Genomic DNA, 25718 nt, shown 5'->3' with positions numbered 1-25718 from the left:
TTTTCAGCCATGTCGCAGTATAGATGGATAGAACACAAGTTATAGACAGAGTTCAGAGGCTTGCATTTATTTAACTTAGGAAAGGAATCGAGCAAAACAGACACGAACACGATTCTGTCTGAAACCATCACTAATCGCCTATAGATTCTGACTCACTCAAGGAATATTGTGGATATTTTAAGAAAATTTTCCTGGTTTTCTGCTTTACCAAAGTGTAAGATATGGCTGGGGTGCCCCTCTCAGCAGATGCAGAATAAATTAATCCCAAAGCAAAGCAGAGCGCAGGGCAGCCTCGCGCCACCTAACCTGTGTCTCAGCTTCCAGCCTCCACCCTGAAGCGCGTGTGGCCGTGGAGCCGCGTTGCGCTAACCAGGAAAGCTGGAGGCAGAACGAGGTTGGCCCATGGCACATACAGACATATGACCGAAATAACAGTAAACGCACACGCGTCTCGCACGCATGGCACAGAGGTCACCCAGACTCATCCCGTGCCTCTGCACAAGCAGGGAAAGTGACTTGGTGGTGGAGTCCCTTGGTTTCTAGGCTGTTCCGTGATAGCAGGTGCGCGTCGATGGAGTGCTGAGAAGGGCGACTCAGCATGGTGACTCCACGTAGTCATTGTCCAGCCCACGGCGAAAGCGTGCCGTCAGGGAGCGGCTGATGACAATCACCCGGGGGGCCATGCAGTCCTCCCTCTTGTGGAGAATGTTCCAGATGAGCATGGCTGCCGCCAGTGTGGCCAGAAGGCAGGCGCCAATGTTCAGGTAGCAGGACCAGGACAGGTTGGTGTATGGGCCAATTCTGTAGAAAGTCACCAGCCCGATGACCAGGACAAAACCTGCAGATGAGAGAGAAGGGTTGAGAGGCCTTATCTGAGAGGAAGGCGAGTTCCACTCCTTCCCCAGCCCTCTGTCCTAGAGCGGGTTCCTGCTTTACGGGGTGGCCGCCCTGGTGTTGAGCCACCTTGTATTAGCCCTTCTGTGGCTCTTAGGACTTTAGGCTCTGGCGGCTGTGGAGGGTGGTATGTGTCTGCTTAATTCTGTCCTGGCGTGCTGCTCCTGTGACCTGGCCAGGCGGCAGGCCTTTTCTTCAGGTCAGCACTGATGCTTGCAACACCAACTTGGGTGGGCCTTTCCTAGCCCCCCAGACTCAGCAGTAATTTTGTGTTAAATCCATCTCTGACTTTTGTAAATGCTTATTTCGTTCAAATAAAAGACTTTTCTAAGTCTTATCTGGAAACAGGTCAGTTTGGTGCTCATCGCGCCCAGAGCTATGCTTCTGACAGTTTTCTTGCTCTTGGCCTTTGCTTTGGGAACTCCAGATGGCCTGGAGTCTGCAGTTCAGGCAGGGCGGAGATGGGGCCGGGGCCTTGTCTAGGGCTCCTTGGCTATTATCTGGTGTCTTCCCTCACTTCTGAGTCAGTGCTTCTCGTTCTAGACCCTCCCTCCTGCCTGGCGGATTTTCCTTCCATGCTTTCCCCTCTCTTTCCAGAGCCTGAAACCAGAGAAGGAGAGGTGGGCTGTGAGCAACCCTTGGTTGGCGCAGCTTGTTCCCGTCTAGTTAGTCGCTGATACTACAGTTTCGCTTACAGTTTTATTTTTAAGGAGCTCCAAAGACTTTTTTAGTTCTTACAACAGGAAAATCAGGGTTTCGTGCCTAGAATCTACCAACTAGGATAACAGGACACTGTGGCCACACCGATGGAGCTGGGCATCCTAATCCAGCTGGAAACATAGGCTCTAGGATGGAGGAGAGGCTGTCCACATGGCCCTGCCCCTCCTCATCCCCTACGGCCATGGGGACGTGGCCACAGATTGTCCTGGAGGCCATGGGGCCTCCAGCCAGCCTTCAGCCCCAGCCCCGCTTCTGCCCACCCAGCACCCCTCCCTCTCTGTTACAGTAACCTGAGTGAGTCTGTTTCTTGTACCCAAAGTGCCAGAGACTCTCTGTAACTCATACTGGTCCAGATTAAACTCTCCAGCACCTCTTGTCCATGGGGGACTTGTCCATGTCCCTCCCCAGGCTCCGGCCACGCCGAGCCCCACTGCTGTCCCTCCGCCTGGCCTGCATGTTGATACCTGTGCATCTGTTCATGCCGGTCTCTCCGCTCCCAACCGCCTCCCCTGCATTCCCCAGGAAACCAAATCATGCCCTGCCCCATGTGGCCCCAGCATCGAGAGAGGATGGGAGAGAAAGAAACACAGGGACAGAGACACAGAGAGACAGAGACCAAGAGAGATACAGAGAGACAGAGACAGACACAGAGACAGACGGAGACAGAGAGAGACAGAGACAGACACAGAGACAGACGGAGACAGAGAGAGAAAGAGACAGAGATACAGGGAGGGAGAGACAGAGAGCAAGAGATGGGTAACCAGCCTTGTTTTTCCTAAAAACCCAAGCATTATCTTCTCATCATCACTGTATCCTCCAGAAAGTATGAATTAAGCATTTATCTATCTCCATTTTGTCCTGAACAATGACAGTGACTGGTTTCTGTGTTCATTCTTTATAATACTTCATGGAGCTTTTTATACATGGGTAGCTCCTGGATACTTCTGTTTTATTAAAAATAACATTCTAGACAAGGCACAGTGGCTCACGCCTATAATCGCAGCACTTTGGGAGGCTGAGGCAGGTGGATCACGAGGTCACAAGTTCAAGACCGGCCTGGCCAAGATGGTGAAACCCCATCTCTACTAAAAATACAAAAAAAAAATTAGCAAGGTGTGGTGGCGGGCACCTGTAATCCCAGCTACTCGGGAGACTGAAGCAGAGAATTGCTTGAACCCAGGAGGCGGAGGTTGCAGTGAGCCAAGATCACGCCACTGCACTCCAGCCTTGGCAACAGAGCGAGACTCCCTTTCAAAAAAAAGGCAATTCTCTTTGTAATGAATACTAACAAAGGAAACTTCTGGCATTTCTACCAGTGCGGAATATGCCCTCTGCTCATGATTGTGTGGTATCGATGCTTGTGTTACTGGGGTGAAGGAATGAGCCTGTGTTGTGTGTGAGGAAAATGAGAGCACTTTGAACCGCGTCCTCTCGTGTTCACGGGGTCTGGCACTTTCTGCCAGTGGGGGGTGGGTTGTGCTGGTGTCAGGGCTCAGAGGAGGTGGCCCTGGAGGCAGGGCAGGCACAGCGGAGAGCTCAGGACACCTGGGACAGAGGCGAGCAGGAGGGGTGTGGCACTTATGGCAGGGGCAGTGTGGGAGCCTTGGGGAGAGTCCCAGCCCAGCAGGGGGGCGATGCAAGCCCTGAGACTCTCGAGGGCGGGAGGAGGTTATACCGGCAGCAGCTGGCCTTCATCAGGCTCCAGCCCGCCTTCATCAGGCTCCAGCCCGCCATGGCCACAGCCTGTTTCTCCCCCTCACCAGGCTTCCTTTCTACTTGCGGGTGTTACAGAAACATGTTTAAAATCTCTGGGGCCTCCAGTTCCACACATCAATCATCCGAATGGAACAGTGGAAAGGGATTGGGCCCCCCATGGCTTCCAGGGTCAACCTCCCTCACGATCTGTGGTTGCCGTGGGGGTCAGTTTCCATACATAGGGGACCTGGAGGTACCGTCATTGAAGAAGTGTGAGGGATGAGAACTCAGTCCGGAGGGCCGACCCTAAGGCTTTTGGAATGGACAAGATGCACTCACTTCCTGGACTGAGAAAAATGAGAAAGGGAGAAGCACTGACTGGTGCAGCCGCGAGTGGAGGGGCTGCCCTCGCCTGGGACTGCGCCGGCACTGGCTGCTCTGGAAGCCACTGCTGCCCTGGGACCTGCAGCCCCACTCCCAGGAGGGCGAGTGGACAAAGCTCAGCACGGCCGAGGCCCTGGGTCAGCTGCCCTCAGAGCGCGCACCCCAGGGGCAGATGTGCTCTGGATGGCCCAGCAGTGGACAGTGGTCCAGCAGGGAGGAGGGACTTGCAGGGGGACAGCGCGGGCCACACGTCACCAGGGAGAGGCCCAGAGACGTCACCAGGAACACACCCGGGAGGCTTCTGAGTGCACAGCTCGGATTCACAGTGGCTTTCTAGGAAAACCTCGGGAAGAAAACTCTAAGGAAACACGGGGCAACCAGCCCGGGGAGGAGGCCCCGCAGAGTTGATCTTGCCGGGTCTGCCAGACCACACGCGTGTGGTGTGGCCTCCTTTGTACAGGTAGCTCCCAACAAAACACAGAAGACTGAAGTGCCGCTGATCTTAGGCTCTTCCGTGAACAAGCACATCCTGAAGTTGGGTTCGACAGTGAGGAATGTCCTGGACGTTTCAAGGTGTCTGCAGCAGTGCCGGGTGACCTTGCTGGGGATACTGATGCAGGCGGCCCTCCCTCCACCGCTGCACCCTAATCTGTATGAAACTCACATCCTGTCTCCCCAGCACTCAGCACCCTTGTGGTTCCCATTGCCTTAGGATCTACCCTGCTACCTGCGGCTGCTCCTCTGCCACCCTGCGGCCCCAGTGGCCCTTCCCACCCCTCTGAGTCACTGGGTCCACCTGCTCTGGGCTTCTCCTCGTGCCACTGTCCCCGGCTTGACTGGCCCTGGGGAGGAGGGGCCCCTCCTGCTTCTGATCCTTTGGGCCTCGGCTTTGAGTTGCACCTACCCCGCCCCCGCCGCCAGCTGTGGTCATTGTGTCTTTACCATGGGTGGCCCTGGCAGCTCTCCCCCGCCAGAGGGCAGGCTCCCCGGGGCCAGAACTTGCCCCACCATTGACCACAGCTTCCCAGAAGTCTCTCCGCAATTACTTGTTGAGTGAATCATTTGAGGAGATCAAAGTAGACGTGAAACAGAACAGAATGCAGTGTGGACCTGTGGGAAAGGCGAGGAGGAACAGCAGCCTTGGCATTTTAGTGACCAACACCCCTCAAAGGGACAGGGCCCTTTGGCCAGATCACGTAGATGCTGCTACCCTGGTGCCCTCGAATGCTCATGGAGGGGCACCACGATTCCCAAGGACCCACTGGCATCGGCTACGTGGCCCTGTACTCAGCAGGCCTGTTCAGCCTCCACTGGCACGCCGGGGATCATGCTAGGGTTAGCGTCAGCCACAGAGACGGCTAGGGCGCTCTTGACTTTACTTGGCGAACTGGCATTCCTCTTAGAGAGATGGGGAAGTCATTAATCTCTGTGTCCCCAGAGGGTGGCATTTGGCAGGGCCTTGCCCTACCTGGAGGGTCAAGCTTGCAGGGAAGGCTCTCCAGACTCTAAATTAAAAGTGGAAAGACTAAACCATGGGGCAAAGCACAGAGCGGGTAAGCAGAACTGAGCCCCGCCTCCTGCCCTGAGGCAGCCTGCCGGGTGCCCTAGCAGTGTGGAGCCACCCCAGCCCTGAGACGCTGGGTCCCTCGAGGCCCACCTGGAAAGCCCCTCTGCCTGCCTGGCACTGGCCAGCATCACAGGGTGCTTCCTGAACTGTTGTTTTATCGTTATTTATTTTCTTAAGTGCTTTTTGTAACAAAGGAGTTTTACTTATTTTCTTAAGATCAGTGTCATAGCTTTTGAAAATGCGTCGTTTAGAGCATTAGAATGGGTCGACCATTCTAATCCATGCATGACCTCCCTGCGCATGGTTGGCTGTGTTGCTTACCATAAACACAAGCTCAGACCTCAGAGCATCTGTCTGCTTCCAAGAACACTGTTTCTAAATGTAGAAGACGAAGGGGCTTGGGGCGGTGGCTCAAGCCTGTAATCCCAGCACTTTGGGAGGCCAAGGTGGACAGATTGCTTGAGCCCGGGAGTTTGAGACCAGCCTGGGCAACATAGTGAGACCCTGCCTCTACAAAAAAGTAAAAATAATTAGCTGGGCGTGGTGGTGCACACCTGTAGCCTCAGCTGTTCAGGAGGCTGATCCCAGGAGGTCGAGTCTGCAGTAAGCCATGATCGCACCACTGCACTCAGCCTGGGAGACAAAAAAAGAGAAGAAGAAAAAGAAAAAAAGACTTAGAATGTAGATAAACTGATTAAAGAAGTATGAGTTCACATGTCCACACACAACCTGGACATGGGCCCTGCATCCTAAAAGTGTGAGTGGAAAAGTAATCAAGGTGGCAGATCAGGTGTAAACAGCAAGCCTAACAGGCAGGGACCGTCACAAAGCAGGAGGGAGCAGGGCAGGCCAACCCTGAGTCATGAGTTTAGAAAGCTGTGTCTTGAAAATCTAGCAACAAGTGGCCAGGCGTGGTGGCTCACGCCTGTAATCACAGCACTTTGGGAGGCTGAGGCAGGTGGATCACCTGAGGTCAGGAGTTTGAGACCAGCCTGGCCAACATGGTGAAACCCCATCTCTACTAAAGGTACAAAAATTAGCTGGGTGTGGTGGCGGGCACCTGTAATCCCAGCTACTGAAGAGGCTGAGGCAGGAGAATTGCTTGAACCCGGGAGGCAGAGCTTGCGGTGAGCTGAGATTGCCTGCCATTGCGCTCCAGCCTGGGCAATAAGAGCGAAACCCTGTCTCAAAAAAAAAAAAAAAAGAAAAGAAAAACACAAAGAAAGAAAGAAAAGCACCCAGGGTGCGTCTGGAGCCGCGTTCTGGGAGCCGCGCTTCACTCACTGGTACTACAGCTCCAAGGCTGGAGCTTACTTGGCATTTTTATCGCCACAGAAGCAGAAGGGAAAATTCTAGGTCTGTACCTTGTGTGAAAAAAAGGCTAACTAAAATTTTGCATTTACATGACTTCTATGTGAAGACCAGTGTCGGCTTTTGTTTTTGGTTCTGTTTAGAGCACATCTAGATAGAGAGGGGTTTGTAAGGTTAGAACAGTGCTCTCAGACACCAGTGAGACCCAGAGGCGCCACCAGGCCCTGAACCTCATGAACCTGCGCGGCCCTAGGCATGCTGTGAAAAGGGGACATTGCCCTCGTCCTAGCACCAGAGCAGGCAGGGGCACCGCTGCTGGAGAGCACCAGGTGGCTCCTGCGGAGGACGGTGGCCCAGATCCTACCCTGACGGGGAAAGGTTCACGTCGTGAACAGATGCCTGGCATGAGGGAAGCTTCCGTGTGTTCCACATGTCAGCAGTAAAAAGCCAACAAATACACGGAAATGCAGAGGTGTCTGTAGCCACATGCCTCACTATCTGCTCTAACCTTGGCCTCCAGACGCACGAAAGAAGGTGACTGAGTGAGCTGCGTAATCGCACTGTGCTGTGGATGCTGTTCTGAAATCAAGTTAGCGTTTTACTTCTGTCCTTTCCACCTTCCCTACGTGGGGGAGATAGGAAGGGGTGGAAGGAGACAGGGCTGGGGCTGGCCCTAAACCTTTGAGTTTTCCATTCTCCCACCGTCTTTATATTAAGATTCCCTCTCTTCTCATTGTCCTGTTTCCTGAAGACTTTTCTCCCAAAACTTTTCAATGATGTTCATCACTTTGTCTAGAAACAAATGTAAGGGAAGAGTTTTAGCAAACACGAAATTCTGCCCATGGAATCAATTCCATTTCATGAAGTTGTGTTGCCAAAGCAAACAGCCTCTTCCTGTGAGCCGCCCGGACAGTGTGAATTACAGCTCCACAGCCCAGCCAGCCCTTTCCCCTCTCCTTTCCTTCCTGCGGCTTCTTGGGGCTTCAGCTTTTGTCACAGGCCTTCGTTTTGGAATGGCTGTCACACATGCACACAGGTGGCAGAGTGGAAAGACCCCAGGGCTGACCCCTGATGCTCTTTGTACAGCTGCAGAGCTAGCAAACTGGATGCAACTGGCTCTAAAGAGAATCTGTGTGGAGCAGACGGCCGCCTGGCCACCTCAAGTCCCTGCTGGGGCTGGCATTTCCCACCTGTGAGCAACAAGATGACGGTGACCCAAACAATCCTCTCTAGAGGGAGAGGCCCTGGGAGGGAAGAGCGAGAGGCTCCGAAGCTCTCAACAGCCGAAGTTGGAAGGGAAAGAAGAGACGAAGGGACATAAACTGATGCCTGGGGAGTGGGTACCAAAGACAGGCAAGTGAGCTATCCAGACCAGGCTGATTGCAGTGGCCCACGCCTTCATCCTAGCACTTTGAGAGGCTGAAGCGGGAGGATCACTTGAGCCCAGCAGTGTGAGACCAGCCTGGGCAACATGGCAAGAACCCATCTATGCTTTAAGAAATAAATAGATGATTTGCCGGGCACAGTGACTCACGCCTGTAATCCCAGCACTGTGGGAGGCCAAGGTGGGTGGATCACCTGAGGTCAGAAGCTCGAGACCAGCCTGGCCAACATGCTGAAACCCCGTCTCTACCAAAAATACAAAAATTAGCTGGGCATGGTGGCTCATGCCTGTAGTCCAGCTACTCGGGAGGCTGAGGCAGGAGAATCACTTGAACCTGGGAGGCGGAACTTATATTGAACCCAGATTGCACCACTGCACTCCAGGCTGGGCATCGGAGTGAGACCCTGTCTCAAATGAATAAATAATCCAGACCAAGCAAAGAACCAGGTTATTATAAATAACAAAAAAGTGTATATTTCCATGAGACGATTCCCAAGTCTAAGAAAACAGCAGACTTTCTCACCAGCGAGCAAGATTCCAGGTCAGTGAGTATCAACCCTGCTGGCCATTTAAGGACTGATAAAGTCAGTGTCTCGAGGAAAACCTAAATGCCATTGTGAAGGCAGTTCAGAATAAAACATGAAGAGCTGACTTCTACAAGTCAGCTTCTCAGTGTGTCACGGGGCATCGGGACGGACCAGTGCCATCCATGGTGCCCTTTCTAGTGTCCTTCTGGTGCCCCGATGTCATGTTCAGGGAATTTTGGGTTATATGCCACCATTTTCCAAAAAGGATTGGAAGTCATTTATACAAATTACAAGGTAATGGGGAGGGGGAAAGAGGGATTGTTTCAAGGAAGAAGCAGGCAAGAAGCCTTCGGCATCACGCCCATCTCTCCGGCACCAAAACAAGGGGAAACCCAGCTAAGCCCAGCATACTTATAGCAAAGATGCCACAGGTCCCCACACGGATGCAGAGAGTGTCATGTGAGCACCGACTGGGGGACGACGGGGACTTCACTGGCTTGACCCCAATGCATGGCCACGACCTCCTCATGCTGGCCCAAGTAAGACAGCACAGCTGCCCTGGGGCTCCAGCGATGGCTAAGGAGTTGCCCTTTGAAGATACGCCTCAACCCAAGTACAGAGCTCTGCAGGGCTGCTAGATCAAACCACCGAAAAGTGTTCTCTTCAGGCCGGGCTCAGGACAGCAGACCCTGAGGCCCAGGCCCTGTGTGAAAGCCAGAGCTGCAGGCGGGAGGGCCCTGCTCCGTGAACAGATCCTGGCAGCGTTCTTGCCAAGAGGACAGTTTGCCCCCCCCCGAGGGGGACAGGCCTAGGTGGGGAGCACAGATGCTGCACCAGGGAGCATGTGGGATGCGTCTCGGGCCTGAAGCTTCTCAGCGTGCATGTTACCCAGCAGGGCTTCAGAGAGACGCTGGAATAACAGCTGCGAGCATTGCTGACGACAGCACATCTGTGCGCTGGAGTGGTCACTCTCCACTGCACAGATCACGCCAGGGGAAGGGGGTGCTTGTCCGGGCACTCACGGCTGACCAGGGGCAGAGCCAGGAGTAGAACCCAGGCCACCTGCTCTGGGCTCCCGCAGAACCAGCCAGCAATCCGGCCGGGAAACACCTGAGGGCTCAGAGCATCCTCAGTCACCGGAGAGCGCCAGGGAGCCTGCCGGCCTAGGCTGCCTGCAGAAGTCGCCCTCAGCCTTGTGCCACTCAAGCGTCAGGTGCCAGGGTCACACCGTGGCTGCAGCCATCAGAGGCTGTAATGACCTTTTACCTTCCATTGGCCATTTGCCCTGACCCCCCCTTCAATACTCCTTTCCCTCTCTGCCCGTGCCTATCTGCACAAATCAACAAGACCACAGACTGTGAAAGAACAGAGGTGCAGTGCAGAGAGAAGAGGCCACGAGGAGGAGAGGGGAGAAGCAAGGGGTCTGTGGAGTGAGCAGAATGCAAGCTCTGAATAGAATGCCAAGGGCAGCGGCAGCCAAGCCAGGACAGTGGGGTCCCCGCACATCTCAGCTGCTCTCTCTGGGTGTCAGAGCAGGGAAGAGGGAGCCTTGAGGGGCGAGGAGGGTGGTCCCTTTGCAGACCCAGGCGGCGTGCTGAGCATGGCACTGAGCCCAGAAACATTCGTGGAGTGGCAGCAAAAGCACAGGCCCCATCGCCTCTCTCTCGAGCTGACAAGGAGCCCTCCTTTCAGTGTGTTGCACTCTGGCTTTCCAGGGTGTTCCAGCCTCCCCATAATTCCATGTACTTTTCCTCCTTTCATGAGCATCTTCTCTCCCCACTGCCCACCCCACCTCTGCTGAGCCCTGGGATCGAGGTTCACTTGCATAACAGGTAATAGCAGGCGTTTCCTTGTCCTGTGACAGGACATCCTGGCGCCCTTCAGTCTCTCCCTGACTGTTTAAAACAGACGCGAGCACAGGAAAAAAACCCGACTCTAAAATTAGCAGCATGATAGAAGAAAGGCACATAGCTACTTTCTGTCCTGTTTGTCAATGAAACAAGTCTAAACAGGGCCAAAATGCATTTCCTTTTTGGGCAAAACAGACCCGTTAGGGGTGATGGTTGGACACTGAGGGGGAGAGACGGCCTGTGGGGGCAAGAGAAGCCGCCGAGACACCACGGGCCCTCTTGGTGCTGCTGGCCCTCGCCCTGGTGCCTGCCGTTCTGGCAGTTGTTGAACAGAGCCTGATCCAACCTTGTCAGAGGTCGTGCTGGAGCACAGTCCTGCCCCCGCCACCACCCCTCCTGACCAGGACAGGCCTCCGAAGGCCTCCAGCCCCGTCCCCCAGGAATGCTGCAAGACAGCTCGGTTTAGTCCATCAGGGTGCTTGCCCCCATGTGTGATTTCTTAAAATACATTTGGAAACACTATCTTGTCCTGAAATAAGATTTTGCAGGAAGTAAGCTGTCATTTTCGACATGCCAAATCCACAGTGCTAATAATTCTAAACAAGAGTTTCCAGGAGATTTATTAAGAAATGCAGTGATCTGGGCCGGGCGTGGTGGCTCACGCTTGTAATCCCAGCACGTTGGGAGGCCGAGGCGGGCGGATCACGAGGTCAGGAGATCGAGACCATCCTGGCTAACACGGTGAAACCCCGTCTCTACTAAAAATACAAAAAAATTAGCCAGGCTTGGTGGCGGGTGCCTGTAGTTCCAGCTGCTCGGGAGGCTGAGGCAGGAGAATGGTGTGAACCTGGGAGGCGGAGCTTGCAGTGAGCTGAGATCGCACCACTGCACTCCAGCCTGGGTGACAGAGTGAGACTCCGTCTCAAAAAAAAAAAATTAGTGGGGCGTGGTGGCGGGTGCCTGTAGTCCCAGCTACACCGGAGGCTAAGGCAGGAGAATCGCTTGAACCCAGGAGGCAGAGGTTGCAGTGAGCCGAGATTGCGCCACTGCACTCTAGCATGGGTGAGAGAGCAAGACTCCATCTCAAAAAAAAAAAAAAGAAAAGAAAGAAATGTAGTGATCCATTGGGTTATCCTATAGAAGGAGTTATTTTCAGAATCAAAAACTATTGCTTTTGCTTTCTCTATGCCACTAAAATATCTTTATTCTGACCCAGCATTTCCAATTACATTTTCAAAATCTTCCATTTCCTTCTTTAAGCCACGGCGTTTCTGATCCCCGCACGCAGTAGAGATTGGCCGTTTCAGTGAGACAGGAAAACCACTTCTCTGTTTTATGGCCCTCGGGTCAGCAGAGGGCCCCGTGGGAGCTTTCCTAGCCTGGGTACTTCGTTGAGAGTCTCATGTTTTCCCTGCAGTCATGCAGGAGGGGAGGAGGCGGAGTCAGTCCTAGGTCCCACATCACTGTCTCATTTGTTCTTACAATCAGTTGGGTGGGGGCAGAAATGATCCTTTTCGAAGTTGGGCATGCAGAGGCTCACGTTAGTTCAGTCATCTGCCTGACCCCATGTCGATGGTGATAGAGCCAAGACACAGCTCCAGTTCCGGGCTCCACGCCCTGTTCTCTTCCACTGAAGCCTCAAGGCACCCTCCCTTCCCTCCCCTGCCCGCCAGGGGAAGTGACTTGCCCAGGGCCACGCCATGCTATTAATAGCGCGCAGAGAGCCCGGCCTGACTCGCCCGGGGCACTTGCCAGCACAGGAATACCTGCCCCCACAGTCTGTCAGCCTCCTTCTGGAAATTGTATTTCTTAAGAAAGATAAGGGCCCAGGATCATCATTCCTAGAATGATTCACTCTGGACTTCCTGCCACTTCCTCTGTGGGAACTGCAGGGCAACCTGCAGAATGCCGCACCGGCCCCGAGGAGAAGGAGGGTGCGGGCAGCTCTGTGCTGGCCACGCTCAGCCATGGGCCGACATGTTCGCTTTCTCTGTGTCCCTGCCTCTGCGGGCACCGGGCTGACCTGTCCCAGTGAGCAGCTGGAGACCTGAGCCTGCCCCAGATGCCCACAGTCCTCAAACCTCTCAGTGAGCCACAGAAGACCAGCAGAGCCCCCTCGGGTCGCTGGGGGTCATGGCTGGACACTGCTGTGGCTCTAGCACTTGTCTAGAACGCCGCAGGACCGTTCCATAGGTCATTTACGACAGCTCCATCACTGTCACCCTCTGTGACACCAGGTCTTCTCAAGACCTGTCCCAGGTTGTTGGGTCCAGAGTGTTGAGAGGAGGCTCTGAGCACCGACGGCCCCTCGCCTGCAAGGCTGGGCCCCCTCCACTCACATGGGGGCTTAGGGAAGCCAGCGTCCTCGTGAGGGTCCTGCCGTCTGCGTCTGTGTCCGGGCCAGGCACACGGCGTGTGCTCGTGCAGGCACCTCACTGTCGGCTCAGGCAGTGTGGAACGTGCTAGCGTGTTCTCCTCACTCTGTCTTGTCCCGCTCACGGAAAGGGCCTGCGCTGACCCCAGGCAGGTCCTAGGAAGCTGCGTTTATAACAGAGCACATGCCTTGGCCTCCCTAGGCCTGACCTGTTCTAGGCCTCTTAGCTGGGAAGGGGCACAGGGCAGGGCCAGGCATGGGCCCTTCTGCCTCTGGCCAGGGGCTGCTCCCCAGCAGCTGCCTCAGCATTGAGGAAGGGGCAGGACCCAGGCCGCCCCATGTGGGCTGCACAAGGGCCAGTCAGCAATCAGACCCCACAGACTCAGGAAAGCAAAGCGCCTCAGCCTTTAAAGTGGAAAAGGGTGTGACAGGCACACCAGGTGGTCGCGGCCTCCCTGCTCCTTGACCTGGGTGTGTTTCTGTCATTCATCATTCTTGCCTACAGCAGCCCATGGGAAGGGAGGATGGCCCATGGGGCTTCTTAGTGGCCTGTGGCCATGTTGAGAGGTACGGCCTGCAGCTTCCCCCCAGGCCACCCAAGGCCTCAGGACCCTCCTGTGACACCAGAAGGCCACAGGAGGCAAGGACGCGGTGGCCACACCCGCCTGGGTACTTACTCGCCAGTTGGAACGCGGCGGCCATGGCCTCCTCCCAGCACGGGGCGTCGGGTGACAGCAGGGGCAGGCCCACCAGCCCCAGGAGGAAGGTGAGCTGGCCTGCGGCAAGCGCGGCCGTGGCCACCAGGTTGCAGGCGCGCATCATGTCGAACTGCACTGTGGGCCAAGAGCAGAGAGGCAGCAGTGAGTGCAGGTGGGCTCCAGAGGCCACGCCGGCCGTCACGCCACTTTCGTGGTCTCTGTTTGCCTCGGAAAGGGCGGTCGGCACAGGCCGTGCCTCCTTTGGGCAGAGCCTTCTGGAAGCATCCCGCCCTCCCCGTCACCTGCCTGCAAGCCCTGGGTCCCATGTATTCCCGATGGGAAGGGTTCATCCCAGCCGCCGGACCTGGCTGCATGGTCGTATCCCTGCAGGGACGGGCCCTACTCTGCTATCTCTGTCTTCCTGAGACAGCTGTTCTCTCCGCCTGACTTGACCCTTGAAGGCGCTGGCGTGGGGGTGGAGGTGGGAAGGGGAAGCCCACCAGCAACACCGGCTTCCCTGTCACTGAACTCACAGCATCCAAGACGAGGGTGCTGCCTGACCGGAGACTCCACGGGGAGCCGGCTCCTCAGGCCTGCTGTCCTGCGTGCTCGGCTGCCCGACCCCCAAGCGGCCCATGGTGGTGTTCCCTCCTCCCAGCAGCTGAGGGACTTGGGCCCGAGGAGAAGCAGCTCATCTGGGCCCCTCATAACCAGCAAGGGGCTGAGCAGGGGTCGGACATGGGTCTGAACCGGTGCCCCCAACCTGCCCCTCTCACCCCCTGGGGCCCAGGCACCCCCACCCCATGCACCTCCTGCCGCAAATCCTTCACTCAGCGGCTTAAGTCAGGGCCTGCTTCCCCACTCACAGTAGGCCTGTGCCCAGCCTTCTCTGTCCCCCACCTACACCTGGTTGCAGGAGCCAGGCGGGCAGGGCACATGGACGCGTGGTCAGGGGAAGATGGAGCCTTCTGTGAGTGAACTTCAGAGGGAGGTGTGTTTGTTGCCCTCAGGGACCATGACTCGTCACATTTCTGTAGCAGAGAAATGTTCTCCCGCAAATAAAACCTTACACAGAGGCCCAAATGAGGTGGTGGTGAAGCAGTGTGTTCCCAGGTCCCCGCGTGCTGCAGAGCAGACAATATGCGTGCTGACGACACTCAGCCCGGAGTCAGGGACTGCCCGTGAAGCAACAGCCCCACAGAGTCCCTAGCCTGTCATCACCATGCCTTGTTTTCGATTGAACAATATTTGGGAAATTCGATTCCCAAAACTAAGTCGTTACAAACAGTTGCACCTTTTTAAATGGCTTGCCTTGAAATTTCAGGGCACTCTTCAGGTAACTGATGCAGGAATCTAAGAGGGAAGCAGCCTCACCACTCGGGAGCGGGTCCCTGTGCCCGCATCCATCACAGACACCAGAATCCCGGGAGCAGCAGAATCTCCCAAGAGCCCTGCAGGTGCCGGCCTCTGGGGTGACTGCTGTGTGTCCTGGGTGGAGGCCGAGAGGGGATGGGGAGATCCTCAGGCTGCCTCCTCAGAGCACGCCTGTGGGAAGCCAGCCCAGCAGGGGAGGCTGTCGAGGTTCATGCGTGCACGGGGCAGGCATGCTGGCATCAAGGCTCAGGGGTGGTGGGGGATGCGGGCTGCTTTACTTCCTGAGTGTTTACATGGTTAGAAGTATCCGCTGGAACCACTATTGCCAGTATTAGCAATTCCACACGGTTCAACCTCAACATTTATTAAAATGCAATCTGGATTCACAGAATAACCTCAAAGCTCTGGAGCCGAGGCATCTGCTTCCCACCTGGCCCTTGCGCTGGGCGCTGCTCCAGCGCTCACATCCGACCCTGGCCCCAGGCTGAGCTGGTGTCTGGGATCGTCTCTGTCTAGGCTTTCGGTGTCCCAGCATCCCTGGAGGTGCACTGCTCCTCGCCGCTGAGGGTACCCCCCGTCCTACCCACTGTATTTCAAGCTGCTTCCCTCCGCAGCGTCCCCTCCTGTCACTCGGGGCAGAGGGAGCTCTCCTTCCTGGGTGCCAGGCTTTTCCAGTGTGCCCACCCTGGCCTGGGTGGCACCCCCAGCCCTGAGGCCTCCAGAGCGTGAGGGCACTGCACAGAGCGTGGAGGCATGAAGGACCCTGGGGCACGGAGGCCCCCGGGCTGCTGAGGAGTCTGAGCAGCCGGTACATGGCACCATGAGCCTTCCGCCGGCAAAGGGGAGAGCGGAGCGCACTGCCCACCCGCAGACAGGCGGGCACCACTGACAGGGCTGTGGGAAGTGGCAGCAGCTGCCCCTCACTCATTTTTCTCACAACAAAACAGACGCCCCAGTGAGCGTCACTGCCACGTAACTGAGCTCACGTTCTTTCATCTCCAAAGTAACTGCAGAAAGCATAGCACTCCCGCGAGCTTCTCTCTAAAGAAGGAACAGAAGACGCGGGTGCTGAGAGCCAGCCTGGTGGCCAAGGGGTTCCCGTACGGACAGCGGGAAAGCCTGGCAGCAGGTGAGGACCTGGCTCAGCGTGGGCACAGGTGGCCGTGGGGCCAGAGTGCTTGGAGGAAGGGGCAGAGCCCAGGGCACTGGAAATGCCAGGGGACAGCAAAGATGTACTTGACCTCAGCCTGGCACCATGCGGCTTGCTGAGGCCCGAGGCATGGGACGGCACTGGCACTGTGCGGCTTGGTGAGGCCCAAGGTGTGGGGTGGCGTGGCGCCGTGTGGCTTCATGAGGCCTGAGGCTTGGGGCGGCGTTGGCACCGTGCGGCTTGGTGAGGACTGAGGTGTGGGGCCGCGTGGCACCGTGCAGCTTGGTGAGGCCTGAGGTGGGGGGCCGCATGGCACCGTGCAGCTTGGTGAGGCCTGAGGTGGGGGGCGCCTTTGCCCTGGGTTTCTCACCTGCCCTGGGGCCTGTGCAGATGGGACCAGCAGGAGCCAGGGTTCAGGCAGACACTGCCCCGGCCGACTGGCAGGACCTTCCTGACTGCTCCAACGGGCTCCACAGCCAGCCCCAAGCAGTGACCACGTACAGCCTGCAGGGACCGGAGTGAGGCCTGCATTTTGAGGGCGTCCTGTCCACACGTTAGGGACGTGTGGGAGCTCTGGAGGCCCCTTCCAGCAGGATCTGTGGCACGGTGCTGTGCCATCTTTGCTCCTAACTGTCTTGGCAATGACTTCCATCCAGAAGCCTCTGCTTCTCTAAACATTGCAAAATGAGACAGGCATTAAAACATCACGCAGAAGGTCATGTTCGAGAGAGGAGCAGCTCAGATTCCCTGCCCAGGGCTCCGCGCTCTGCCCTGGAGGGGAGGAAAGACCAGAATGAAGGGGGAGGAGGGGTGCAGGGCTGCCCCGGGAGGAACATAGCCCAGAATGGCATGACCGAGGTGGGCTTGAGCACCAGGCACAGCTGCACATGTAGTTGTGGTGAGGGTGAGTGACCGAGGCTCCTGGGAGCTGGGAATGCACAGACGCACCCCTGACCTGTCCTCTCGCCCTCAGCCTTGGCCTCTCAGCCTTTCTTCCTGGAAGCTCCAGGCACACAGCCCTGTGCCGCACACCATGGAAGGGGCTCTGTGCAGCAGCCGCGCCCCACAAGCCACTGTGCAGCCTCCAAGTCCCCAGGGCGCGTGGCTCACCACAAGGGCACCCACAGACCCACCGTCCTGCCAGGAAGGAGGCACTCCTGACCGAGCCTTCCTGTCCTGACCGAGCCTTCCTGTCTGAGCCACGCTCCCGCCTGCTCCAAGAAAGCTGTTTGGAGCTGGCGTTCACCGCTCGGGTGTTTTACGGGTTCCTGCGGTGCTGCCTGTGTGCGTGGCTCTGCGTGGTAGCAGCTGACTTTTAAAGGTGTCGGTGAAAACGTGGTTCAGCTGGGTCCTGGCCGAGCAGGGGCTGAAGCCCGGGAGCTCTGTCCTCCCCCTGTATTCAGGCAGGGTCTCAGGGTCTTACGTGCCCGTGTGATGGGTGGCGGGGCGTGCATAGTGACGGGGACACGTGGAGCCACCGGAGAGAGGGGTGGGGCTCCCCCTTAGCTAGCGCCAGGCTCCGGCTCACCTGCCTCAAGATTCAATCATATGGTCATCTGTTCCCAAGCCACCTTGTTTCAGATGCCTGACAGAACGCACGAAATACAGAGAGATGAAGTAAATATCCAAAACGAGACGAAGTGAGGAGGCGAAATTGAGACCCCCTCTGGACATGGCATGTGAGGTGGACCTCAGGCCTCCCTGGTCCCCCGAGCTCCTCACAGGGAGAGAGCACCCCGATCCGTAATGAAAGTCCCACTCACCACAGGCCACAGGACGCCCCAGGCAGGGGCACCGGAGGGCCTGAACCTGGATGAAGTCGAGACCGGGCTCCTCTGCCCTGGGCCCAGCCCTCTTTGCCCTGACCAGAGTTCAGGATGTCCGGGGCGCGTCCCCTGTCCCTCAGGCAGGCTCCTGGTCATGTTTGCGAGTGACAAGCGCTGGATGATTTTGACTCTGTGTGCTCCATGGGGCAGGGCCTCAGGGCACAGAGCCATCCGGAGACATCCTCGCGGGCCTCAGTGACATCCGGAAACCCCAAGGATGGCGTGGCGTGCGTGAGGAGGCACGCGGTGTGACGTTGCCTTCCCTGGCGTGCGTGAGGAGGCACGCGGTGTGACGTTGCTGTCCCTGGCGTGTGTGAGGAGGCACGCGGTGTGACGTTGCCTTCCCTGGCGTGCCCCACCCTGACCCTAGACTGGTTCTCGGGATGGAATTGTGAGCAAACCAGCACCCAGCCTCACAGCACAGACGGTCGCAGCCCATGATACGTGCTGGGTGATTTTACAAGGAACACTGGCCAAGGCATGAAGGAAGACGCTAGGAGCTGGCCGGACTCAGTGGGGTGGCCAGGCTACAGCTGCTGCCCGCCGCCAGGGCTGACTTCCAGGCCCGCCTAGGTCACAAGGCAGGATTTTGCAGGAAGGTTCATAGGCTAGCTTGATGTGCGGTGGTGGCAGGTAGCGGCCCCTCACCCGATTGGGGACATGGGTGCACGTGAGTGGGGGCAGCGAATGTTGCTGTGGACAGAGGGACCACCCTGTGGGAGAGCAGCACATGGGCTTGGAGAGGTGGGCACCAGTGCAGATGGACGTCGGTGAAGGAGAAGGCGAGAGAGGCAGGAGGAAGACACCAGCACAGCCGAGGGAGACTCTGGGCACGTCCCCGTCTTGGGGCCTTGGGGGATGTGGTGGCTGCACTCCAGCCTGGGTGACAGAGCAAGACTCCGTCTTAAAATACATTTAAAAATTAAAGAAAAGTTACCCATTGAGCCTGTTCCTTTTCCTGAGCTGAGTCTCATTTACAAGGAGCTTCCGTGACGCTTCCCTTGTGTGGACAAACCTTCGCTGCTCAGGTTCGCTGAGGGTCAGCCAGCTGCCGATGCCGTACAACTTACAGGAGGATGTTGTAAATATTGTCCAAGGGGCTGACCAGGGCTCAGGGAGGAGCAGTGGATGCAGGCAGGTGAGCAGGAGGCAGTCCAGGGGGCTCTGTGAGGGGCCTCGTGTGTCCTGCTGGCCTGAGGTGAGCAGGCCTAAGCAAGTGGACAGCCAGGCGCCTGGGACGGATGCATAGGTTGTCCCAGAGGCTACACGTGGTCCTGAGACTGGAGGAATGCAAGACGTAGCAACAGGGAGGGGCGCCAAGGCTTCCAGCTGCCCTGAGATTGGGCTGCCTGGGCCACCTGTGGGTGTTTGTGGCAGCAGTTAGGAGGCCTGGAGGTGCAGAGCTGCGGCTGAGGGCCGGCAGGGAACTCCCTCCCCCGCAAGTGCTCTGTGGGATGGACGCCAGTGATGGTCCCAAAGCACATGAGCGCCCGGCCCCACCTCCAGGGGCCTGCTGAGCCGCTGCCCCCGCGAGAGGCTCAGCACAGTAACGGAGCTGCAGCTCCTTCTTCAGCAGAGCAGGCAGAGTTTGGAAGAAGGGCGCCTGGCCTGAGTCCCGCAGAGACCCAAGCCTCGGGCTTCCCATAAGACACCGAGTTCTGAGAGCCGGTGGAAGCTTTGAAGTTATTCACAGGCTTTGATCTTTTTAAAAGACAGCTGTTGGTCCCTGCTGGTGAAGGATGTGAGAGGAGGTGTGCAGTCCAGGCCATGCAGTGCAGCTGAGGGCCTTTGAGTGGACAGAAGGGGGTTGAATTTCCTCGTGGGACCTTGTCCAAGCCACATGCCTTCTGCAAAGCCTCAGTTTCTTTGCCTGTGAAATGGGGATGACATTCCCCGCTGAGGGTTCTGAGCGCGGCAGGTTGGGGATGGAGCTGTGTGGTTGAGGCACACGTGATGTGTGTTACCCCAGGACTCCGGGACTCCCTCGGAAGCCTGGAGCAGAGGCACTGCCTCAGAGACCAGCATTGTCTTCAGAGCAGAAGGAGCGTCCAACCCCAAGTCTGTGAGGCTCTGCAGCAGAGATTTGGGGTGTCTGCGAGTCAAAACCTTGCTGGCAGTTTTAGAGAGTCGGCCTTTGGGAGACCTTGTGTCCCCGTGCCGTGACTGTTGAGATGACCCCGTGGGCTGTAAGCGCCTTCCTATTTATGCAGCCCCACACCTGCCACTCAAACCCCACGGTGCGGTGGCATCATTCTGAGTCCCTTCCTCTCCTCCGCAACCACTCAGCATCCCTGTCCCCTTCCGAGTGTCCTGGCCTCCCTGTCTCCTTTCCAGCGTCCCATCTGAAGCCCATCCCTGGGGATCCTTCTGCTGCTCTCCACCTCAAAGACCCCAGCAACCGTGAGAACAAAGCCAGAACTCACCCGCGTATTTTTAAACTTCTTGTTTATTTTACTCATTTCTTGTTTATTTTACTCATGAGTAAAGAAACAGTATTTTCATTTCTTTTTTATTTTTAGAGACAGGGTCTCTCACTATGTAGGCTAGGTTCGTCTTGAACTCTTGTCCTCAAGCAATCCTCCGGCCTCAGCCTCCCAAAGTGCTAGGATTACAGACGTGAACCACTGCGCCCAGCCATAATAATTATTTTCAACCAAGCAAAAATGCCTTTCCTTGATTTGATTAATGTACTCGTCTCTTAACTATGCGTAACAGCAGAGAGGCCCCCCAAATGCCTGAGATGAATTCCTGTGTAAAAGAGCTGGAGGCAGATTCTGTGCTGAGCAGGAGGAGTGTGTGGGGCCGCCACTCACCAGGGAGAGGGGGCCGTGGGGCCTGGTTCCCTGGGAGACCCAGTGCCCCCTCCTGCCTGCCCAGAGGCCACGCTCAGGGCAGAGCAGGGGCCAGGCCTCCCCACCCGCTCACCAGGTCCGCGCCTGGCGTCTCCCGTGTGCCCTCCAGCTTTGACCATGCTGAAGGCATCAGGAAAACAAGTGGACTTACGTTTGACGGTGCCTCGGGACTCCTGGAAGCCGGCCGCCTCAGAACCCCAGCCCAGCGCCTCACAGTCACGTGCGTCCACCTGGCCGGCCCTGGCCCCAGGGCTCGGCCCTCCCCGGGCCCTGTCCACCAGCCAGCAGGACCTCCACAGCCCCACGCTGCGCCTGCGTCCGTCCTCCAGCGTCTGGCACACCCAGTTGGAGGTGAAGGCCGCCACGTTGTTGAGGATGAGTGAGACCAGGGCCACCAGCACGGCCGCGGCCACGAGTCTCTGCACGGTCATCGCTGACACCGGTGCCGCCACTTATCCAGAGAAAGCCAAGTCCCAGTCCGCGGCCGCACGTCCAGGGAGAGCCGACGCTGCTAGGAGTGGCTAGAGGACATCACCGCTCATCCTCGGGGCGGCGCGGGCGGAGGCCCATGGGATGGTCCAGGTGTGCCGCCTCTCGGCCCGGCCTTATCCTCCTTCCTGCACCTGGAGCAGGGCCAGGCCTGTGCTGAAGCCGCTCGCCTCGGGGCCCATCCCAGGGAGGAGAGGGTGGGCAGCAGCAAGAACCCAGGGCCGGGAGTGCGCCGTCTTCCCGGGAAGCAGAGGCCGGCCTGCACAGCGTGCCTCTTCTCGCCTGCAGCAGTGGAAAAGAGAGTCGCTGGGGAGGCCGGCAGCAGTGGGAGTCGAGCCCGCGCCGCGCTCCTTAGCACCGGCCCGCTGTGAGCGCCAGGCTCCGGGCAGGGTGGCCGGCGTGGAGTGGGTTCACAGCTCCTCTGTGCTGCCTGGGCCCCTGTGCAGATGCCTCCAGGGCAGTTGGCCGGTCCTGGAAAGCAGAGTGGCTGCCACAGGGACGCCCGTGTGTACGGAGCTCGCCTTCCCTGGCTCTCAGCAGAGAGGAAATGGTTGTTTTTGAGACTGTTTTTGGTGAGCTGGAGGGCGTAGCCAACCGCAACAAATAGCGGCCCTGCCACGGCAGCCAGACACCAACAGGATGTGCTTCCTGATGGGAAAGGCCAGGAGACTTCTGAGGCCCTGCTCCAGGCCCACCTCCTGCTGCCCCTCCCCATCTTCCTGTCCCAGAGGAGCGGCCAGGGATGCCGGGTGCAGGACAGACCCCTCGTCTCACCTGTGGCTTTTAAGCCTGTTGGCCCCCAGGGCCTGGAGGCTGGTACTGAGCGACTATTGCCTGCCCTGGGGACTTCACACCCCCCAGCCATCCAGTTGCCCCCAGGACCATAGGTACCCCCAGGACCATAGAAACCACAAGCCTCCCCCCGCCCGCGTGTTCCAGGCCTGCCCCCGTCACGGGAATGCTGCCCTCAAAAGGGGGGCAGATATCACAGGATTGCTGGGAAGGGGAGAGACCCGTGTGCCTGGAGGGAGCAAGTTCACCCAGACCTGCGGGGCCAGGGACCTGTACTTGGAGGACCTCGGGGCCAGGTCGTTCTTAGGTGGCAAGAAGGGTAGGGTTCTGGATGTGCCAGGTGGGGCTCTCAGCGGGGCCTGGGACAGAGTGAATGTCACGTGGGGCCTGGGCCATCTCTGCTATTGATGGGAACGGTCACCCCCCACAGCTGGGGACAGGACTAGACAGGTCACCTTGTGAGTGCTCAGGCTCTCGGGCAGAGCTTATGCTGCCGGGGAGCTCAGAAGCGTCTTCGTCTATTCTGCTCAGAATTATTCTGCCCCGCTGGGCAGACACCACGAGAGGGTCTCATACTCTGTCCCATCTCAAGAGACCCCAAACTCAGCATGGGATTCCCACCCCACCTGGGCTCCAAAGCTTCGTGAATGCAGGTGTCCCACATCCGTGCAAACCGTTCACGGGCACACACCCAAGACAGTGCTGGGACAGAGAGTCCTGTTCCCAGTCCATGGTAACAGCAGAGCTTTGACTGTTTCCTGTCCATGCACTGCCCGTGCTTGGGCCCTGGCTCAGGGCGGTCCCAAGAGCTGCCATTTCCTGGGACCAGTCTCCATTCACACATTGGCGTGTGGCTCTGTATATCCACAGGTGAAGCAAGGTTCCCCACACACGCCCCGTGTCTGTTCCAGAAAGGCAGCAGCTCCGTCCTCACCAGCCCGTGGTGCATGCTGGGTCCTGAGAAGCGTTTCTCCACTGGCTTCCTGAGGGACATGCCTGTGGGGGATTTTCCCTGGGGATTTGTCGCAGATGTGTCCGTCAGGTTTCTCCTTTCCCGTCTTCCTTGGCTTGTGCCCGGGGAAAAGTTGCTGTTTCTGTTTCTGTTCTCGGCCCCCGGCACCTGACGGGGTGTGCGGGGCACAGTGGTGCTGCCGGCCCCCACTCTCCCGGGTGGCTTGGAAGGCCCTGGGGGGATGTCCCCAGCCCTTCCTGCCTGTGCCCTGCTCCTCGGAGGTGGACAGGGGTGCAGTGTCTCAAACACTCAGTGTTCCTAAGCACACAGTGCAGAAGGGCGCCTTGAAAGGGAAGTTTCCCAAAAGTTTCCGTGGGGGAAGAATTTATTTCCTCCTTAATTAACTAAACTATTTATCTTTCGGGAGTCTTCAAATGGCTAACTTCCAACAGAAAGCCAGTGCTGGGTTTCAGAGCCCAGAGGACACGTTTGATTGTCTCAGCGGCCGCCTCTGGTCCTTTCCTCAGGTTGAGTGGGGAGGAGGCCATGGCCAGACTCCCACACGGCGGCAGCACCCCCAGAAGTCCTGGTTCGCAGAGGCCGGCATTGGCCCCTGCCCTCCTGGCACTTTTGGGGTGCTCCAGGTCCCTGTGCCCTCAGCTGTCACGCCACTTCTAACCCTGCATGCTATGGGAGGCTGGGCGCAGGAAGGCGGAAGGCCTGGGAGCAGCATTTAAGTTAAGAGCGACCCTCCTGGGAGGATCTGTGGCTCTCGGGGGTGACTCCCAGTAAGGGGACTCGCAACTGGGCGGTGGGCTTCCCCCACAGCGTGTCACACCCTCCTGCTCCCCCTGTTGCTTGGGGTCTTGGTCACAGTGGAGTCCCACTGCCCCCTCCCACATGTATGTCTGAGGCTCCCATATACCCAGCAGAGCGGGAGCCCTAGCACAGAACAGGGACATGGAGGGAGGGGGCGGCCTTGGCAAGCGTGATCGTCAAGCCGCTGTTCGCCAGCCGCCCTCGTCCTGACACAGAGTGGTCTCGGCAGAGCTTCTGCAGGACCTTTGAAGGCTGCGTCCCCTGCCGCCCATCTGCTTCTTGTTCCAGTGCCTCGGGGCTGATGAAGTGCAGATGTGGGTGACTCCACAGACTGGCCAGGACAACAGGAAATTCTCAAGACTTGGATGGGAACTAAGAGGGTGTTTACTTCTTGGAATTTATGTCAGATGCACAAACCCCAGAACCCCACACTGGAGTCGAGGCTGTCCCGAGAGCCCTGGCCGGCCGTCGTGGAGAGGACTCAGGAATCACGCGGGGCTGGTGGCCAGAGCAGGAGACTGGCCGTGGAAGGAGCTTGCGGAGAGTGCCTGGGTCTGGACGCTTCTGGGGGTCTGTGACCGCCCTTCCCATGGGTTCTCCCAGCAGCCTTGGCCTGGCAGGCAGGGGCCTGTGGGAGAGTGTGTCCAGCTTCCACTGGTGGCCGCACATCCAGCACATGCTTCTCCAAGCCCCGCATGGTGCAGACTTAATGCCCAGGACAGGGCACATGGAAGTGCGGGCATCTGACGGTGTGCTGGCTGGGTCCTCGGTCACACATGGGCCCCAGGAGCCAGAGCAAAACCAAGGCTGACCTGCGGGCTCTCTCCCACTCCCCACAGGCGGCCTCCACGTGGGAGAGACGGGTGTTTAGAGCACAGGGGAGCCCGGCTGGGACCCAAGTCAGCTGCCAGGTTCCTGTGCTTGTTTGTGATTTTCCACCGTGATTGGATGTGGACGGAAGGAACCAGTTGTTTTCAGGACAAGGGAGAAGAAAGGAGCCACGCCTGGCAGGTAGAGGCAGGTCCCAGCCCTGTCCAGCCCCACACCTGGGCCTCGGGAAAGGGTGCGCACAAACAGGAGATTTTTTAAAGATTCCAGTTGTGGGGTGGGCGCAGTGGCCCACACCTGTAATCCCAGCACTTTGGGAGACCGAGGCAAGCAGATCACAAAGTCAAGAGATTGAGACCATCCTGGCCAACATGATGAAACCCCATCTCTACTACAAATACAAAAATTAGCTGGGTGTGGTGGCGCATGCCTGTAGTCCCAACTACTCGAGAGGCTGAGGCAGGAGAATCGCTCGGGAGGCAGAGGTTGCAGTGAGCCGAGATCGCACCACCATACTCCAGCCTGGTGACAGAGCAAGACTCCGTCTCAAAAAAAAAAAAAAAGATTTCAGTCGTGAAGTCTTTTGGGACAGGAGAGTAAAAAAGACTGCATGTCTTACAACGTGCTGTTTATGAAGCGGCCATCGCCTCACTCACTGAGGCCCCAGCGCCGCCACCACCTGGATGTTAGAGAAGTGAGACGTCTGTGAGGAGCCGTGGCATCCCTTCCACCCGATCTGTAGAATTGACCGGAAGCTGTGCAGTGAGGACACAGTGTTTCTTTTGAGATTCGGATGTGACCCCTGCACTGCACTCCACGTGCATCATTAGCTGACAGATGAGGCCCAGCAGCGTTTTGGGGAGCCCTGGACCCCCAGTCTTGAGGCATGTCTCAGCACGGGGCAGCTGTATCTGAGCCGTTTATAAACTAGTTTTACACCCATGGGTCCTTCCACGTGGATTTTTACCCAGGACCTCAGCATAGAGGAGAAAGACAAACCTTGGTTTTCTGCTGTTAGAAGTTTCAGTGTAAAGATGTGACTTCCTGCCTGGAGCTCTAGAGGACCGAGGGCAGCACAGCCTGAGGGGCTGGTGGGCCGGGTGCTCAGGCCTCTCCCTGTGCTGAGTTGGTGGCAGGAGTTCCAAAGCCAAAAGATTGAGGAGCACGAATCAGAGATCAGGACGCTGCTGCCTGGGGCACCTCCCTGAGGTCCCATGCGCCCAGCGTCACCT

At 57.5% G+C, this 25718-nt stretch overlaps 2 protein-coding genes across 10 annotated transcripts in view; one reads left to right on the top strand and one right to left on the bottom strand.

Moving 5' to 3' along the window:
* Window positions 1-25718, top strand: part of IFT140 (intraflagellar transport 140) — a 102350-nt gene that overhangs the window by 55282 nt on the left and 21350 nt on the right. The window lies entirely within an intron of this gene.
* TMEM204 (transmembrane protein 204) lies at window positions 52-25028 on the bottom strand. The gene is made up of 3 exons (XM_003778537.4): window positions 20758-25028; window positions 13384-13539; window positions 52-838 (listed from the first exon to the last, which is right to left on the bottom strand). Exons 1-3 carry the CDS (start codon window positions 21035-21037, stop codon window positions 594-596), a joined length of 681 nt encoding a protein of 226 aa, XP_003778585.1. The 5' UTR covers window positions 21038-25028; the 3' UTR covers window positions 52-593.

The sequence above is a fragment of the Pongo abelii genome, chromosome 18 (genome assembly GCF_028885655.2).
Source record: "Pongo abelii isolate AG06213 chromosome 18, NHGRI_mPonAbe1-v2.0_pri, whole genome shotgun sequence".
Classification (NCBI taxonomy): domain Eukaryota; kingdom Metazoa; phylum Chordata; class Mammalia; order Primates; family Hominidae; genus Pongo; species Pongo abelii.
Note: the sequence above shows the minus strand (reverse complement) of the source record. Positions and strands in the feature narration are given on the sequence as shown.